Genomic DNA, 15,747 nt, shown 5'->3' with positions numbered 1-15,747 from the left:
GGATTCGTGTCTGTGCACAAGTGAATAGCACCATCCACAGGCAGTTCATAAAATTGAATTTTACGCAACTATGACGCAACTATCATCAAAAGGATAGGCTGAGGAGTCTATTCCCAAATGAGACCTATATGGTCGTAGGATGGATCAGAGAAAATTCCATCCTTTCTCCAATACAGAATATAAATAAACCTAATAGAAATAGCATGTTTTGACTGTTCTTAAGGTAGGCTAGTATTCAATTATTGCTAACCATTCTTAAACACTGTATATTCTCAAAAGCTTTTCTTTGCTGCAGTGATCAAGGCCACACCTAGTTGATATTAGCTGGGAAAAGATGTTCCACAAGGAGGAGGTAGGATTTCTTTTTTAAAATAATTATTTTCATCAAATGAGTATTTGGTTTGAGGAGACAGAAGCCTATGAGGAGCAATCAGTTGAAAATCCCATCAAAACAATACAGGTATTGTCATTCTAGACAGGTGATATTTTTGAGATATGTGCTTCCTAGAGGCATTTTTTAGTAAAAGTTGGGAACAGGACTTTTTAACATAATTAAGGTGTGCTGAATCCAACTAGCCCTGTTCCCAAGCTGATTTTGAGTTTATGACCATCGAATTAGCATAAACAAAATGGTTGCCAAAATGGCGATTTTGGGCACTTTCATTGGGCGGATGTCATTATACCATGTAAATTAATTCATATTGTTCACAGAAATCTTCCTTGGCCAATAGATCAAGGATACAGGCTGTGAAAAAAAGAAAAAAATCTAGCATTATGTCCATGTTAATTACCTGAAAAAACCTTTGAAAAATTTAATTGTTAAAATTTTATAACTGAGCAGGCACACGGTATTTGACAAATGAGACTTAAGTTTTTTGAGGGTCAAGAAAGATGTGTAGTGATGAAATGTAAAGTTTAAAATTGTGGCCTGGTTAGGTCTTCGGGCTTGAAACCAAAGGGTTGCCGGTTCGATCCCCGACCAGTAGGAAAAATGTGGGTGGTGGAAAGGTTGAGCACTAGTCTCCCATGCCCACATCCACGGCTGAAGTGCCCTTGAGCAAGGCACCTAACCCCTCACTGCAACCCGAGCATCACTGTAGCAAGGCAGCTGCTCCAGGTTAATGTGTGCTTCAATTTGTGACCTGTGTGTTCACTAATTCACGGATGGGATACATGCAGAGACCAAATTCCTTGTATACCCAAGTATACTTGGCCATAAAACCTGATTTACATTACATTTACATAATTGAAGCGAATTGGGTTGGTAATGTATGTAGTCTCGGAGTAAGTTACATAGGCCTTTACCCATTTCGGTAAGACTTTACGGTAAGGGTACTTTAATTAATTCATGATTTATGTATTACTTCATTCATTAATATCTAATTAATCATTAGGAATTTACTGAGTTCATAGTAGTTCACATAGTAGTTTACATAGTTCATAGTAGACCTCATACATGAACACATTACTAAAGTATTAGGTACGGTGGGCACATCATTATGAATTATGATGTATTAACCATGATCATGACTTTATTTTTCTGCCAAAAATGTGGTCATCACTGCTCAAATTCTGATTTGAACATAACTTTGGAGTTCTCTAAACACATGTCATTATTCACTACTTTATTTGAGGGGCCACATACATGATGAATGTATGAGCAATTATCCTAAAATTCATGTAATCATGATGATCATGCTTAAGAAATTATAAATCATAATGATATACCCATCACACCTAATGCTTTAGTTGATGTGTTGTTCATACATGAGAAAAAGTCCGCTTCAACCAGGGTTTTCTGCTCCCACTTGTTTTTATTTTTCCGTGACGTTTCTGGTAATCACCCTTCTTCAGACGAACTCTAGACCCATATACAAGGACTTTTTCTTGAAATAGCACTTGTCTATTCAGATGTAGCACTGCTACTTGGAATTTACAGAATAAGTAACAACGGGGCTTTTCAGGTGTTGCATGCAAAAGTAGCAAAAACATAATTTGTCACCAACCAGGTAGCAGCCAGGTTATCTTTCCAGGCTAATGTTAATCAACATCAATATCTGGATTCTCAAAAGAGTTTTTTTTTTCACGGTTATGCTACATCATTTTTACAAACAAGCAGTGAGGAACAATAAACCAGTCATGTGTCACATTTTGTTTTTAGTGTTCCCTTAGGACACACAGTTCAACAACTGTCTCACAGATTTTCACTCAGCAGCATAAAATAATAATTATATCCAGTAGAAGTAACTTCGAGCACAAACAAGATGGCTTGCTAGTACTGTGCTTGTTGTCATTAGTCAGTGAAATCTTCAGTTCTTCATCACATATTGCTAACACACTACTACTTCAGCCTGTTCTCAAAATGCTGTGCAAATGTAGTGATATGATATGGACATAACGTTTTGAGTGTGTGTGTGGTAGACTGATAAATGCCAAAATGGAACATATAGGTATTGGTCACCTCTACAAACTGCTTGACACTGATAAGTGTCATAATTGGCTATATGAGTTTTGATCATCTTCCTTAAACTGTATGACAGAGTATATCAGATCAGCCAGGTAAAGTATAAAGTTCACAGCGGTTAGCACAGCGACGACGATCAGCTTGTCAAATGGGCAAAGGTTTGGGTTGCTGCTGCTGCACTGACTGGGCCTAGAGGGGCTTCCCCCATGCAGCTTGTCAAACTTATAGATGGGCCAGATGATGGTGGCTGTCAGATACATAATGACGGCCAACAAAGTGTTGAAGGACAGAAAGCAGGTGAGGGGAAAGGTCAGGCAGTCAAAGCAATTCCCAATGGACAGGATGATGACCATGCTGGACAGGATGAAGCAGACGCAATAGACAGCCATGCACCATTTAATAGCTGCGTGACTCTCATAGATGTTGGGGTCGCTGATGAACACAAAGATGACGCCGGCCACAAAAGTTTCACAGACCTTCAGCAGACCAGGCTTTGTGGCCATGAAACCAGCCTCCCTGTCCCTGGTGTCTGACCGTGCCTTGATGATGCTCACCTCCATTACGTAGGCGATGGTGGCAAGGCAGGAGAAGACCAGTGAGACCACACGGTAGTTGTAGGACACACCATGCATGAAGAAACCTTTAACAAAATGCAGTGCAAAGTCGATTGATGCGGAGAGGCAGAGGAGGGAGGCAAAGCAGGCAAAGGTGATGGGGAAGTTCTTCCAAGAGACAGGTACGATTGACTGCAGCTCACATAGCTCCACCAGTAGCACCAGCAGTGTGCCAATGAAGCTAAATCCCCAGCTGAAAAGGCACCACTCTTCCACCAACTGGTCCTTCACCGGTGCGCCATGAAGTGCCACACTAAAGGCCACGCAGGCCAACAACATAGCCAGCACACGTGGCCATAGAACATTCATATAGCAATGGAGGCAGAAGCACATTGTTGTCAAATATTTGTAGCAGCTTGTTGTAGGCAGAGGTGGCAACAGCAGCAGGTAAATCAGCTGGGGGCCAGTTATTTGGCACACAGCAGAGGGAAGGTCCTGTATAGTCCTCTGCTTTGTCCAGAACTTTCTAGAGAGACAGGGCGTGGGGGAAATGACATAGTTATAGATAAAGGTGTACAAAGGCAAGTAATACAATCACAGAATGAACAAGAGCAGTTAAGAGACTGCAGACTTTGGCCCCCAACTTGCCATTGTAGTGTCAGTGTCATTACACCTACAAAAGGTTTTCTTCCCATATGTTTTATTCCGTTAATGTGTGTTTCCCCTACAGGACTCAATCTCAAAGTGTTTTAAGTAACAATATAGGCTATAAAACCACTGTTTCAGACTAAATGGTGAACTGACAATGACAATTTTGCTGTGATTCACACTACTTTCTTTACTTTTTGGTGTGTGTAACTATCTCTGTGAGGTATTCCTGATTGGCCTTTTTCTGGAGGCTCTGTAGAGATTGTGAACCTGAAGCATATGTTGAGTGCCCTGCCAAATTAGTGTCATCATTGCCTTCTCTCTCTAAATGCATTTATCCATTTTAATAGTATTCATACATTGAACTGGTAGAGAAAGAGAATGAATAAACTTTGATATTTTTATTAGTCTCGTTCTAGAGACGGCTTTTCTAAACTGCTTGAATAAATAAAATGTTTCTATCGTATGAGCTTCAACTTGTTTCCTGTGTGTCTTAATACAATTCTTGCATATTAGCTGCAGGTCACACATATGTGGTTATGAAGAAGATGTAGGTAATCAATTAATTTGATAGAGCTTGCAAGGGGAAACTTTCACAAATGTAGGTTAGAGCAAGGGTGAAGAGCCCCACCCACAGTAAATCAGTAACTGTTGTACAACATGACATCAACACAATATCTGAATTCCATCAAGTCAGTTCATGTTGCTAGGTGGATGAAGCTTTGAGGCTGAAAACAAATATCACAGTCAGTCGGTCCCATCCAGATGTTATGATTTCACCAATTGAACAGCTTATATTTGTTTGTTTTTTTACTTGAGAGAGAGATGGCTGTTGTGGAAAGAATGCTGCACAGAGATCAGGCTTTGATGAAGAGTGGACACAGGCCTCACAATTAATGTAAATTACACTGTTACAGAAACCGTCAGCATAAGGTGTTCTATTAACAACGATTCAAACAAAGATCCTTATCTAGGCCTATTCTCAGCATCAACATTTGTTCTCATATATATATGTTTTTCTGTTCCCATTCTATGGCATTACAACCTGTAAACATTTTGACCTTCCTTGAGTTTGATGTTCAATGTTAAAAATCGTTAAACCCTGCCTCTGGTTCAGCAAGGTAAAATTCAGATATGAAAAACAAAAAGTCACATGGCAGTGGTTTGAATTTGCGATTACTGTCAAGTGTAGCCTAAGCCCTACAGGCTCCCCCTGTGCTGGATGATGCCTCCTAGGTAGGTAGAGTCTCTCTTGGAGGTGATTGTTTTGTTGAACATCACATCATTGGACTTCAAGACATATGGGGCAAACTTCTGCACCACCATCCCCAAAATGTTATTCCATTAGCAAATCAATTAAATAAACTTGCAACTATATGGCCAAAGATGATGAACATTCCCGAACTTCACAGTCTTTTTCTTCCCTCTGTGAGAATATCCAATCTGCAATGACATACCGTTGTACCTCCATTATCTTCATCTTCATAACGTGGAACATAATTAATTAGGTGCGGGACACCAGGCCCATGAAAGACCATTTTGAAAAAGAATGCTGCGGCAATTTCAAACTTTCCAAATTTTGGCAATTGCCTAGCGTATGCCTAGTATACGCAGCACCGGCACACCCGGGAACTTTGAATTTGCTACACGTCCCTGCTGCACCCTTTTCCAGGAAAGCAGACCACTTGTATTACAGTAAATGGAACCTATGGAGCTGCTTTCCCTGACCTAAGGGGCGTGGTGCAGAGGAATTTCTCTGCATGACGATATGTCGATTATGCGAATGGGCCAATTATATGAATAGGGGCAGTACTTCCTCACTCTCCAGTTATATATGTAGAATTATACTTCTATGGGTCCAGTTCTTTAGCAGTGCTAGGAGAGGAGGTGCTCTCAGAAGAGGTGGGTCTTCAGGAAGTTTATGGGGTTATGTTGCTAACCTGGAGTCTCAGTGAACTAATGATACTTAGTTATGAGGTATATCAATCACTAATTAATCTATATAAAGACAGAATGATATAATTTAGTTTAAGTGAAATCAAACTGCCATAAACACAAGAGTGTACATTTAAACAAATATCGGGGGAAAACAATGGCCGATACCGATATAGGCTACACTGGTAAGTGTCATAATTGTAGATATATGTATTGGTCATCCTCCTTAAACTGTATGACAGAGAATATCAAATCAGCCAGGTAAAGTATAAAGTTCATGCCGGTTAGCACAGCCACAACTATCAGCTTGTCAAATGGGCAAAGGTTTGGGTTGCTGCTGCTGCACTGACTGGGCCTAGAGGGGCTTCCCCCATGCAGCTTGTCAAACTTATAGATGGGCCAGATGATGGTGGCTGTCAGATACATAATGACGGCCAACAAGGACAGGAAGCAGATGAGGGGGGAGATCAGGAAGTCAGAGCCATTCATAAAGCACAGGATGATGACCATGCTGGACAGGATGAAGCAGATGCAATAGACAGCCATGCACCACTTGATGGCCGTGTGACTCTCATAGGCGTTGGGGTCGCTGATGAACACAAAGATGATGCCGGCCACAAACGTTTCACAGACTTTCAGCAGACCAGGCACTGTGGTCATATAACCAGTTGGCCTGTTCCTGTCAGTGTCTGACTGTGCCTTGATGATGTTCACCTCCATTACGTAGGCGATGGTGGCAAAGCAGGAGAAGACCAGTGAGACAACACGGTAGTTGTAGGACACACCATGCATGAAGAAGCCTTTAACAAAATGCAGTGCAAAGTCGATGGATGCGGAGAGGCAGAGGAGGGAGGCAAAGCAGGCGAAGGTGATGGTGAAGTTCTTCCAAAAGACAGATGTGCCTGACTGCAGCATGCATGGCTCCGCCAGTAGCAACAGCAGTGTCCCAATGAAGCTAAATTCCCAGCAGAAAAGGCACCACATGCCCACCAACTGGTCCTCCACCATTCCACCATGAAGTGCCACACTAAAGGCCACGCAGGCCAACAACATAGCCAGCACACGTGGCCATAGAACATTCATAGCAGTGGAGGCAGAGGCACATTGCTGTTGAACATTTGTAGCAGTGGAAGCAGAGGCACGTTGTTGTTGAACATTTGTAGCCGTGGAAACAGAGGCACGTTGTTGTTGAACATTTGTAGCAGTAGAAGCAGAGGCACGTTGTTGTCGAACATTTGTATGATTAGAAGCAGAGGCACGTTGTTGTTGAACATTCGTTGTAGTGGCGTCAGAAGCACGTTGTTGTCGAACATTTGTAGCCGTGGAAGCAGAGGCACGTTGTGGTCGAACATTTGTAGCAGTGGAAGCAGAGGCACGTTGTTGTCGAACATTCGATGTAGTGGAGTCAGAAGCACGTTGTTGTCGAACATTTGTAGCCGTGGAAGCAGAGGCACGTTGTGGTCGAACATTTGTAGCAGTGGAAGCAGAGGCACGTTGTTGTCGAACATTCGTTGTAGTGGAGTCAGAAGCACGTTGTTGTCGAACATTTGTAGCCGTGGAAGCAGAGGCACGTTGTGGTCGAACATTTGTAGCAGTGGAAGCAGAGGCACGTTGTTGTCGAACATTTGTAGCCGTGGAAGCAGAGGCACGTTGTGGTCGAACATTTGTAGCCGTGGAAGCAGAGGCAGCAATAGCAGGTGAAGTAGAGCAGCATGTTATTCTTAGTCTGTCCACTGTCTCAGCCAGTAGTATGTTTTTTCCCAGAAAGGGTATGGATGTGAAGGACTTTCTGCACTGGGGACAGTTGACTGTCTCCAAGTCATTATTTATGACCCGGTATTCCCAAATGCAGCCCTGACAGTAATTGTGCCCACAAGGGATTGTTATTGGGTCTTCAAGCAGGTCCAGACATATGGGACACTTGAAATCTTGGATATTTAGGAGTACATGATTTTGCGCCATAGTGAATTGGAGTGAGTAGTGCCTCTATTGGAAGCAGGAGGGGTAAGTTGTGAATCACAACCACAGTCTGATGGCGTGCAATGGCTCACAGCACAAGGAAGGTCCTGTATAGTCTTCTGCTTTGTCCAGAACTTTCTAGAGAGACAGAGCATGAGGAAATTGATATAGACCACAGCTTTTCAAATTGGATGAATGTGAGCTTCCCCTCAGGATACATTAGGACAGCTGCCCCCTCACACCACCATCACAGGGGAGGCTCGTCTCACCATTTGAAATATGCTGACATAGGCAGTTAAAGCAGCACTAAAGAGCAATTGCTTTTCGGGGTCCCCCTACAGTTGAGAAGTACAATTATCTGTTACCACTGTACATTGTGATAAATGTACACACTATAAACATAACTCCGAGATGATATGGTGGGAATGCATTGACGTCAGTCAGCAGAAAGAGAGCTCTGAATTCCTGCATCTACAGTATTCTGCAGTAAAGTTAGTTTACATGCCACAAGGCTTGGATTTAAAATACCCTTTTCATGCTTTTGTCACAGTGTGCAAAAATATTATCTAATCAGACTAATATAAGGTGTAACATAGACACATCACACACATGCATTGACACAACGCTCATACCACCACTTTATTGTAAGCCTCTATGTTTGATTACACCAAATTAGCAAGTATTTCCTCCTGATTGCAGAAAGGTTTGTTGCATAATCTCACTCCGCGGCTCCGCGGACCAGCAGTGTCCATGTTGCGGACTGGTGGCCCATAGTTTGAGAAATGCTGGCCTAGTTGTCATCCCATGTAAAGCATTTCCTTTCCCTTGACATACATTATAAGAAAAAAAAGCTTGCATGGTTTATGTTTTACTTAAACAAATAGGCTATCACCGGGTGTGTCTTGCATCTCACAGGTCATAAACACAGGACACGTTCGATCTCAAAGTGTGTTAAGCCCTGATAAAGTAGCAAAACGATTAGTTCAGTAAATGGTGAACTCAAAATGGATCCGACCAAGTCATTTACAACAAAGGAAAGATAAGAATGAAAAGTTTGGGGAAAAATAAGTATTTACCTTTCTTAAAACCACCACAACCACCACATGTCTGGGTTTAACACAGGCATATACTATGAGAAAAGTGAAACTGAAAGGAATATGGTAAGCCTATACCTCAACCTATGTTTACATTAGCCACTGCTCTCTCCGCCCATTAAGCTTTAGGCAAAGGACAAGGTTGATGAGGAAATGGCTTAATATAGTCAACCGACCTGTAATGGATTGTATTGCAAATTCCATGCGTGGTTATGAAGAAGATGCAGACATTGATGTAATACAGCTTGCTAGAAGAGACTTCCACAAGCCCCGCCCAGAGTAAATCAGTTACTCTTTGAAAATAAGACAGTATCTGAATTCCATCATCCAATCAGTACATTCTTGTAAGATGTTGCTGGGTAGATGTTATGCTATGAGGTTAAAAACAAAACAGGATGTTCTGACGGATGCAAAAAAAAAAGAAAGTGTCAACTGACAAGACCCGCACAGAGTTACCTCCCAGTACTCTTTGCAGAACACACCACAGCAGCCTTTCACAACAGTATCAAAATAAAGTCTCCTCCAGATGTTATGACTGAACCAATTGAACAGCGTACAGGTCTTTTTTTAAATTGAGGGGGAAATGGAGTTTGTGGAAAGAATGCTGAACAGAGATCAGGCTTTAATGAAGAGTGAACACAGGCCTCATCATTGATGTCAATTACACAGTTGCATACACAAAAACTGTCAGCATATGCTCTATGAACAAAAGTTTAGATGTGCAGTCAGGTCAAGTTTCCATGTGCAGTTAAAACATGTACATTATACTGATGATCTTCTGAAAGTCATCACCAAGTTCTCAGTTATAAAATATATAGATAGGCCTAACATATATTCTCAGTATCTACATTCATTCATGTTAGGGTGGGGTGGGGCATTCTAAGCAGTGATGGGCAAAATGTAGTGAGTGAAGCCAACGTCCTTTGCGGCCATATTGTAATGCTTTTTGGGCACTTATCGGGCATCTATTTCGCACAGAACTGTGCGTGCGCAAGGCTTCACGAATCACAACACACCAACCTTGCTCCAACTGCGAGATCACAACACATGATTGGCATGATGTATTCAAAACATAGCACATGGTTGGCATGATGTCTTCACAACATAGCACATGGTTGGCACAACGTATTCACATGTCAACTTTTGGCGGGGGAAGGGGCGCAATGTGTAGACTGAATGAAATGCAAAATTTGCTCTCATCTGAGAAGAGGACCTTGGACCACTGAGCAACGGTCCAGTTCTATCCTTTGCCCAGGTAAGTAGCTTCTTGCGCTGTCTCTGGTTCAAGAGTGGCTTGACACTGGGAATGCAACACTTGTAGCGCATTTCCTGGACACATCTGTGTGTAGTGGCTCTTGATGCACTGACCCCAGCCTCTGTCCACTCCTTGTGAAGCTCCCCCCAAGTCCCCCCAAAGGTCATCCCTTTTGCTTGTGCACCTTTTCCTACTTCACTTCTTACTTCCAGTGAACTTTCTATAAATATGCTTTGATACAGCACTACAGAACAGTATCTGCTCTTTGGTCTAGTTAGTAAGTTTAGCTGAAATCATTTAGTGCGTGTGAAAATAATAAACGTTAAGAAAGCACTAACTGTACTGAAATCACAGAGGCAGATCAGGGTAATTTTGATCCCCAACCCGCCATGAGTTTTAGCATTCTTGTTAACAGGGTCGGTTCTAAGGGGGGGTGCAGAGGCCAGTGCCCCTGTAACTCTGACCCTGGCCCCTGCTGTGGCCCCTGTGCTGAATGGATAATAAAATGATTAATTTCTCACGATAATATACATTGACGCTAGTGATGGGCAAATGAAGCTTTGGTGAACCACTGAACCACAGCAGTGTGAACCTAGCGACACTAGCTGAAAAGCAAAAAGATGGCCGCCACACATACATTTTTCAACATAAAAGTCCTTAGCAAACCAATATTTTTGGTTTCATATACTGGTTTGGGTAAGGACTTTTATGTTGAAAAATCTACATGTGGCAGCCATATTGGATTTTTTCATGTGATGTGTTGCTAGCTTCACACTGCTGTGGTTTAGTGGTTCACCAAAGCTTCATTTGCCCATCACTAATTGACGCATAAGGCATTCGAGACGGATTTGTTAGCACGACACACCCATAGATCCACTGATTTGATTGATTATCTTGCAGGATGCCTAACAACAAAGAGGTGAAGATCAGCAAACTATTTCATTTGGTAACATGGTTATTTGTTGCAAATAGGACCGTGTTATTGTCAGGGTTACGAGGATAGGACCCAAGCGCAAGACTCCTCCAGTCAATGTAAAATGAGAAACAACGTTTTTATAAGCATGAACATATGTTGGAACTATACCGGTATTGTCATTCAGGTGTAGCACGTGTAGCACTGCTACTTGGAATTTGCAGAATAAGTAACAACGGGGCTTTTTAGGTGTTGCATGCAAATCACTCCTCCCAAGTAGCAAAACAGGTAGCACCCAGGTTATCTCTCCAGGTTAATTTTAATCAACATCAATATCTGGATTCTCAAAACTTGATTTTTTCCCGCACAAATATGCTACATGATTTGTAAAAAACATACAGTGAAGAACAAGGATCCAGATGAGCTGTCATGCGTCACATTTTGTTTTTAGTTTTCCCCCAGGACACGGTTCAACAACTGTCTCACAGATTTTCACTCAGCAGAATAACATAAGTCCAGTAGAAGGAACTTAAGCACAAGCAAGGCGGCTTGCTAGTATTGTGCTTGTTACCATTAGTCTGTGGTGTCAAATACGGTATTCAGTTAATCACGTATTGCTAACACACTATTACATCAGTCTGTTCTCAAAATGGGGGGAATTCTCCCATGTGTGTAAGGGTGCGTAAGTCAATGGCGGTAATGGTAGGACTGAAGTGCGTAAAAAAAAAGCTTACCCGTGATTTACGCGCGAATGGGAGAATTCCCCCCCCAAAATGCTGTGCAAATGTAGCGATAAGATATGCACATAGGGGAGAATTCTCCCATTTGCGTGTTGAGAGTGTTGAAGAATTATGAAGTGTCATAATTGCCTATATGAGTTTTGGTCATCTTCCTTAAACTGTATGACAGAGTATATCAGATCAGCCAGGTAAAGTATAAAGTTCACCGCGGTTAGCACAGCCACGACTATCAGCTTGTCAAATGGGCAAAGGTTTGGGTTGCTGCTGCTGCACTGACTGGGCCTAGAGGGGCTTCCCCCATGCAGCTTGTCAAACTTATAGATGGGCCAGATGATGGTGGCTGTCAGATACATAATGACGGCCAACAAGGCGTAGAAGGACAAGCAGCAGGTGGGGGGGGAGGTCAGGCAGTCAGAGCAATTCCCAATGGACAGGAGGATGACCACGCTGGACAGGATGAAGCAGATGCAATAGACAGCCACGCACCACGTAATAGCTGTGTGACTCTCATAGATGTTGGGGTCGTTGATGAACACAAAGATGATGCCAGCCACGAAAGTTTCACAGACCTTCAGCAGACCAAGCTTTGTGGCCATGTAACCAGCCTCCCTGTCCCTGGTGTCTGACCGTGCCTTGATGATGTTCACCTCCATTACGTAGGCGATGGTGGCAAGGCAGGAGAAGACCAGTGAGACCACACGGCAGTTGTAGGACACACCATGCATGAAGAAACCTTTTACAAAGTATAGGGCAAAGGTGATGGATGCGGAGAGGCAGAGGAGGAAAGCAACGCAGGCGAAGGTGATGGTGAAGTTCTTCCAAAAGACAGGTATGATTGACTGCAGCTCTAATAGCTCCACCAGTAGCACCAGCAGTGTGCCAAAGAAGCTAAATCCCCAGCTTAAAATGCACCACACTCCCACCATCTGGTCCTCCACCATTCCACGAAGGCCCACAAAAAATGGCACACTTGCCAACAACATAGCCAGCACACGTGGCCATAGAACATTCATAGCAGTGGAGGCAGAGGCATGTTGTGGTTGAACATTTGTAGCAGGGAAGGCAGAGGCACGTTGTTGTCTAACATTCGTTGTAGTGGAGTCAGAAGCCCGTTGTTGTCGAACATTTGTAGCCGTGGAAGCAGAGGCACGTTGTGGTCGAACATTTGTAGCCGTGGAAGCAGAGTCAGCAATAGCAGGCAGGTGCGCGGGAACCTATTTTTGACCAGGGGTGCTGAATAACAAAAATAATGGATGTCCGACGATTTCTCCCCTCCTGGACATGTTTCGGATTTTGACTGCTAAATACGTCGTTTTAGCGTGGTGTGCGGGTGATAGAGAGAAGTTTTAGAAAAGTCCTGGGCAGCCACAAATTCCAATGTTCCGCGACAGCAATCCGAAGCCACCTCGCCCACCCTAACCCCACAGCGCACTTGACATCAATTAGCCTATTTCAGTATAGCTAAGGAAAATTACTTTTCTGATCGTCAAAACCACACCAGAGATGTTTGGCTTTAAATATAGGCTAATAATCAGGCTGCAATGATCTCGCAAATAATTTCTGAATAGCCTAAAGTTCGTCGTCTCCACAGCAAGTGTCCTAATAATTTCTATCTTAGCGACTAGGATAGTGAAATGATTTCACTAGCTATACATTTATTAATTTTGCAAAACTGTAAAACACAATTAAAGTTTCTTTCAGCTTATCCATGCTTTGTTGAACGTGCAAATCGCATATAATATGTAGACCTATATCAACCGTAGATCGCTATCACATAGGCCTAGCTGAAACCACGCTACGGTTCTTACAGTAACTGACACGTTCACGTTGATCTCTATAACTGTTCATTTTTAGTAGCCTATATTCGAACCTATCCATAACCCTTTTTTGTTATTTGACTCATCATTTCACATACAAAAATATAAATAATGTCAGACAGCGAATTAGTAATTATTTAAACATGTATATAATATTTTTTACAAATCTATCTCCTGCCAGCAGGGGGTGCTGCAGCACCCTCAGCACCCCCCTTCCCGTGCCCTTGATAGCAGGTGAAGTAGAGCAGCATTTTATTCTTAGTCTGTCCACTGTCTCAGCCAGTAGTAGGTTTTTTCTTAGAAGGGGTATGGGTGTGAAGGATTCTCTACACTGGGGACAGTTGACTGTCTCCGAGTCATTATTTCCGACCCAGTATTCCCACAGGCAGCTCTGACAGTAGCTGTGCCCACAAGGGGTTGTTATTGGGTCTTTAAGCAGTTCCCAACATATGGAACACTTGAAATCTTGGATATTTAGGATTACATGATTTTGCGCCATCGTGAATTGGAGTGGGTAGTGCCTCTATTGGAGGCAGGAGGGGTGAGTTGTGAATCACAACCACAGTCTGATGGCGTGCAATGGCTCACAGCACAAGGAAGGTCCTGTATAGTCTTCTGCTTTGTCCAGAACTTTCTAGAGAGACAGAGCATGAGGAAATTGATATAGACCACAGCTTTTCAAATTGGATGAATGTGAGCTTCCCCTCAGGATACATTAGGACAGCTGCCCCCTCACACCACCATCACAGGGGAGGCTCGTCTCACCATTTGTAATATGCTGACATAGGCAGTTAAAGCAGCACTAAAGAGCAATTGCTTTTCGGGGTCCCCCTACAGTTGAGAAGTACAGTTGTCTGTTACCACTGTACAGTGTGATAAATGTACACACTATAAACATAACTCCGAGATGATATGGAGGGAATGCACTGACGGCAGCCAGCAGAAAGAGAGCTCTGAACTCCTGCATCTACATGCCACAAGGCTTAGATTTCAAAATACCTTTTTCATGCTTTTTAAGAATTTCCCCCCTAATTTAAATCCATTATACTCCCTGACTAATGTATAACATAGACACTTATGTCCCACAAATGCGACAAGACGTGGTTTTCAAAAATACCTCTTACATGATTTTTAAGGTCACATAGTAAGTAAAGCCACATAGTAAGTAAGTAACCTAGTCACATGTAACGTCAGAGGCGATTGCTCTAAGACTACAGGGGAATTTCAGCCTCCTCTAAAATATCACAGAAAATCGCATCAAATAAGACTATTACATTAGCTTCTAGCCTACTATTCCAACTAGAACATGCTGAAAACATGTTCATCTTCATGGCTAGTTTGTTCAGCAATAAGGTTTTGTCGGTCATTTATCGTGATTTCGTACCCGTAATACATTGCTGTGATGACACGATCCATCAAAAAAACATGTAAAAAACCCATAGACGCTCGGCTTCACTGGACTTTCAATGGCACTTACAGAGTGGGCTGATTTCAGTGCAGAAAAGCTACACGTTTATTGGACAAGCGCCACAAAATCGTCATTTCCAGGGAAGCCCGGCGTCTCTGGGAGTGAATGGGACAGTGGGATGGCCTGGATGATTGGAGGAACCGTCATAGAGGCTGGACTCTTTTTGATTGACAGCATATGTCGCAATCTGACAGGAAGTGGTTCAAGTTCAAGGGATGCGTTAACGTTACGGTACCGATCCACTTGCACGACACTTCATTTTGTCGTGTCGCATTCCACTCTAGTCCTATGGGTGACGTCAAGCGACTTTAATGCGCCCGCAAAGCATTCCGGGAAGGCAGCACTGCATTTGAAAATATGTTGCGCGTCAAAAAGCTGGGCGAAGCCCATCTTTATGCAAATGAATCCGTCGAACGTGAGGCGACTCTCCAATGAAAGGACGAGGTTGTAGGTCTTTTGTTCTACCACAACGGTGCCTGTGAAACTTTGGTTCCGCTTACAAGACAAATAATGTTTTAACAATCTCTTCCACGACCACCTAGTAGTCCATAAAACAAACGAAACTAGTGTAGCAGGTAGACCTCTGCCTGCTATTTCCAATAGCACCTGCCAGTGCTAATGAAGGGGGCGGGGCATGGGCTTAGGCAATTAATCAATCTGGCACCAGTGGAGTGCTACTTAAGAGGGGCAGCAGCCAGTAGCAATGTAGACTCCACTGGTGTAGCCCCTGTCTGCTACTGTCAGGTATGCTGTCTCCCCACAGACATTTGTGGTTTTCTGTTATGTATATTGGGGTGTTTTCATTGTTTAATCTTCTGTGTTCTGTTCTTTTAGGCAGCACAATCATGCTGGTGGGGTAACATGGGTCGTGCTGTTGTCTTGTCTTGGTTTTGCTTTGGT

General features: G+C 42.9%; 3 protein-coding genes across 3 annotated transcripts; all 3 read right to left on the bottom strand.

Annotated features, from left to right (window-relative positions):
• Positions 1–1,794: 1,794 nt before the first annotated feature.
• On the bottom strand, positions 1,795–8,923 carry LOC143125388 (myeloid-associated differentiation marker homolog). The gene is made up of 2 exons (XM_076286795.1): positions 8,831–8,923; positions 1,795–3,544 (listed from the first exon to the last, which is right to left on the bottom strand). Exon 2 carries the CDS (start codon positions 3,409–3,411, stop codon positions 2,491–2,493), a length of 921 nt encoding a protein of 306 aa, XP_076142910.1. The 5' UTR covers positions 3,412–3,544; positions 8,831–8,923; the 3' UTR covers positions 1,795–2,490.
• LOC143125387 (uncharacterized) lies at positions 3,540–8,822 on the bottom strand. The gene is made up of 2 exons (XM_076286794.1): positions 8,637–8,822; positions 3,540–7,698 (listed from the first exon to the last, which is right to left on the bottom strand). The coding sequence occupies exon 2, from the start codon at positions 7,561–7,563 to the stop codon at positions 5,794–5,796; it is 1,770 nt and encodes a 589-aa protein (XP_076142909.1). The 5' UTR covers positions 7,564–7,698; positions 8,637–8,822; the 3' UTR covers positions 3,540–5,793.
• Positions 8,924–11,681: 2,758 nt separating the features above from the next.
• LOC143126064 (myeloid-associated differentiation marker homolog) lies at positions 11,682–14,346 on the bottom strand. The gene is made up of 3 exons (XM_076287984.1): positions 14,311–14,346; positions 13,918–13,945; positions 11,682–12,568 (listed from the first exon to the last, which is right to left on the bottom strand). Exons 1-3 carry the CDS (start codon positions 14,344–14,346, stop codon positions 11,682–11,684), a joined length of 951 nt encoding a protein of 316 aa, XP_076144099.1.
• Between the last annotated feature and the right edge of the window lie 1,401 nt (positions 14,347–15,747).

This window comes from Alosa pseudoharengus, unplaced genomic scaffold (genome assembly GCF_046254945.1).
Source record: "Alosa pseudoharengus isolate Yale_2024_CS ecotype anadromous, Long Island Sound unplaced genomic scaffold, YU_APseudo_1.1 YU_APseudo_1.1_scf_16, whole genome shotgun sequence".
Taxonomy (NCBI): Eukaryota; Metazoa; Chordata; class Actinopteri; order Clupeiformes; family Clupeidae; genus Alosa; species Alosa pseudoharengus.
Note: the sequence above shows the minus strand (reverse complement) of the source record. Positions and strands in the feature narration are given on the sequence as shown.

Bases quoted from the DNA above. Each gene is read 5' to 3' on its own strand.
- LOC143126064 (XM_076287984.1), bottom strand. From the start codon at position 14,346: ATGCAGGAGTTCAGAGCTCTCTTTCTGCTGGCTGCC. The intron at 13,946-14,310 runs GTCAGTGCATTC...GCACGCCATCAG, and splicing joins CTCTCTTTCTGCTGGCTGCC to ACTGTGGTTGTGATTCACAA. The intron at 12,569-13,917 runs TCCTGCCTCCAA...CTGCTATGAATG, and splicing joins TGTGATTCACAACTCACCCC to TTCTATGGCCACGTGTGCTG.
- LOC143125388 (XM_076286795.1), bottom strand. From the start codon at position 3,411: ATGTGCTTCTGCCTCCATTGCTATATGAATGTTCTATGGCCACGTGTG.
- LOC143125387 (XM_076286794.1), bottom strand. From the start codon at position 7,563: ATGGCGCAAAATCATGTACTCCTAAATATCCAAGATTTCAAGTGTCCC.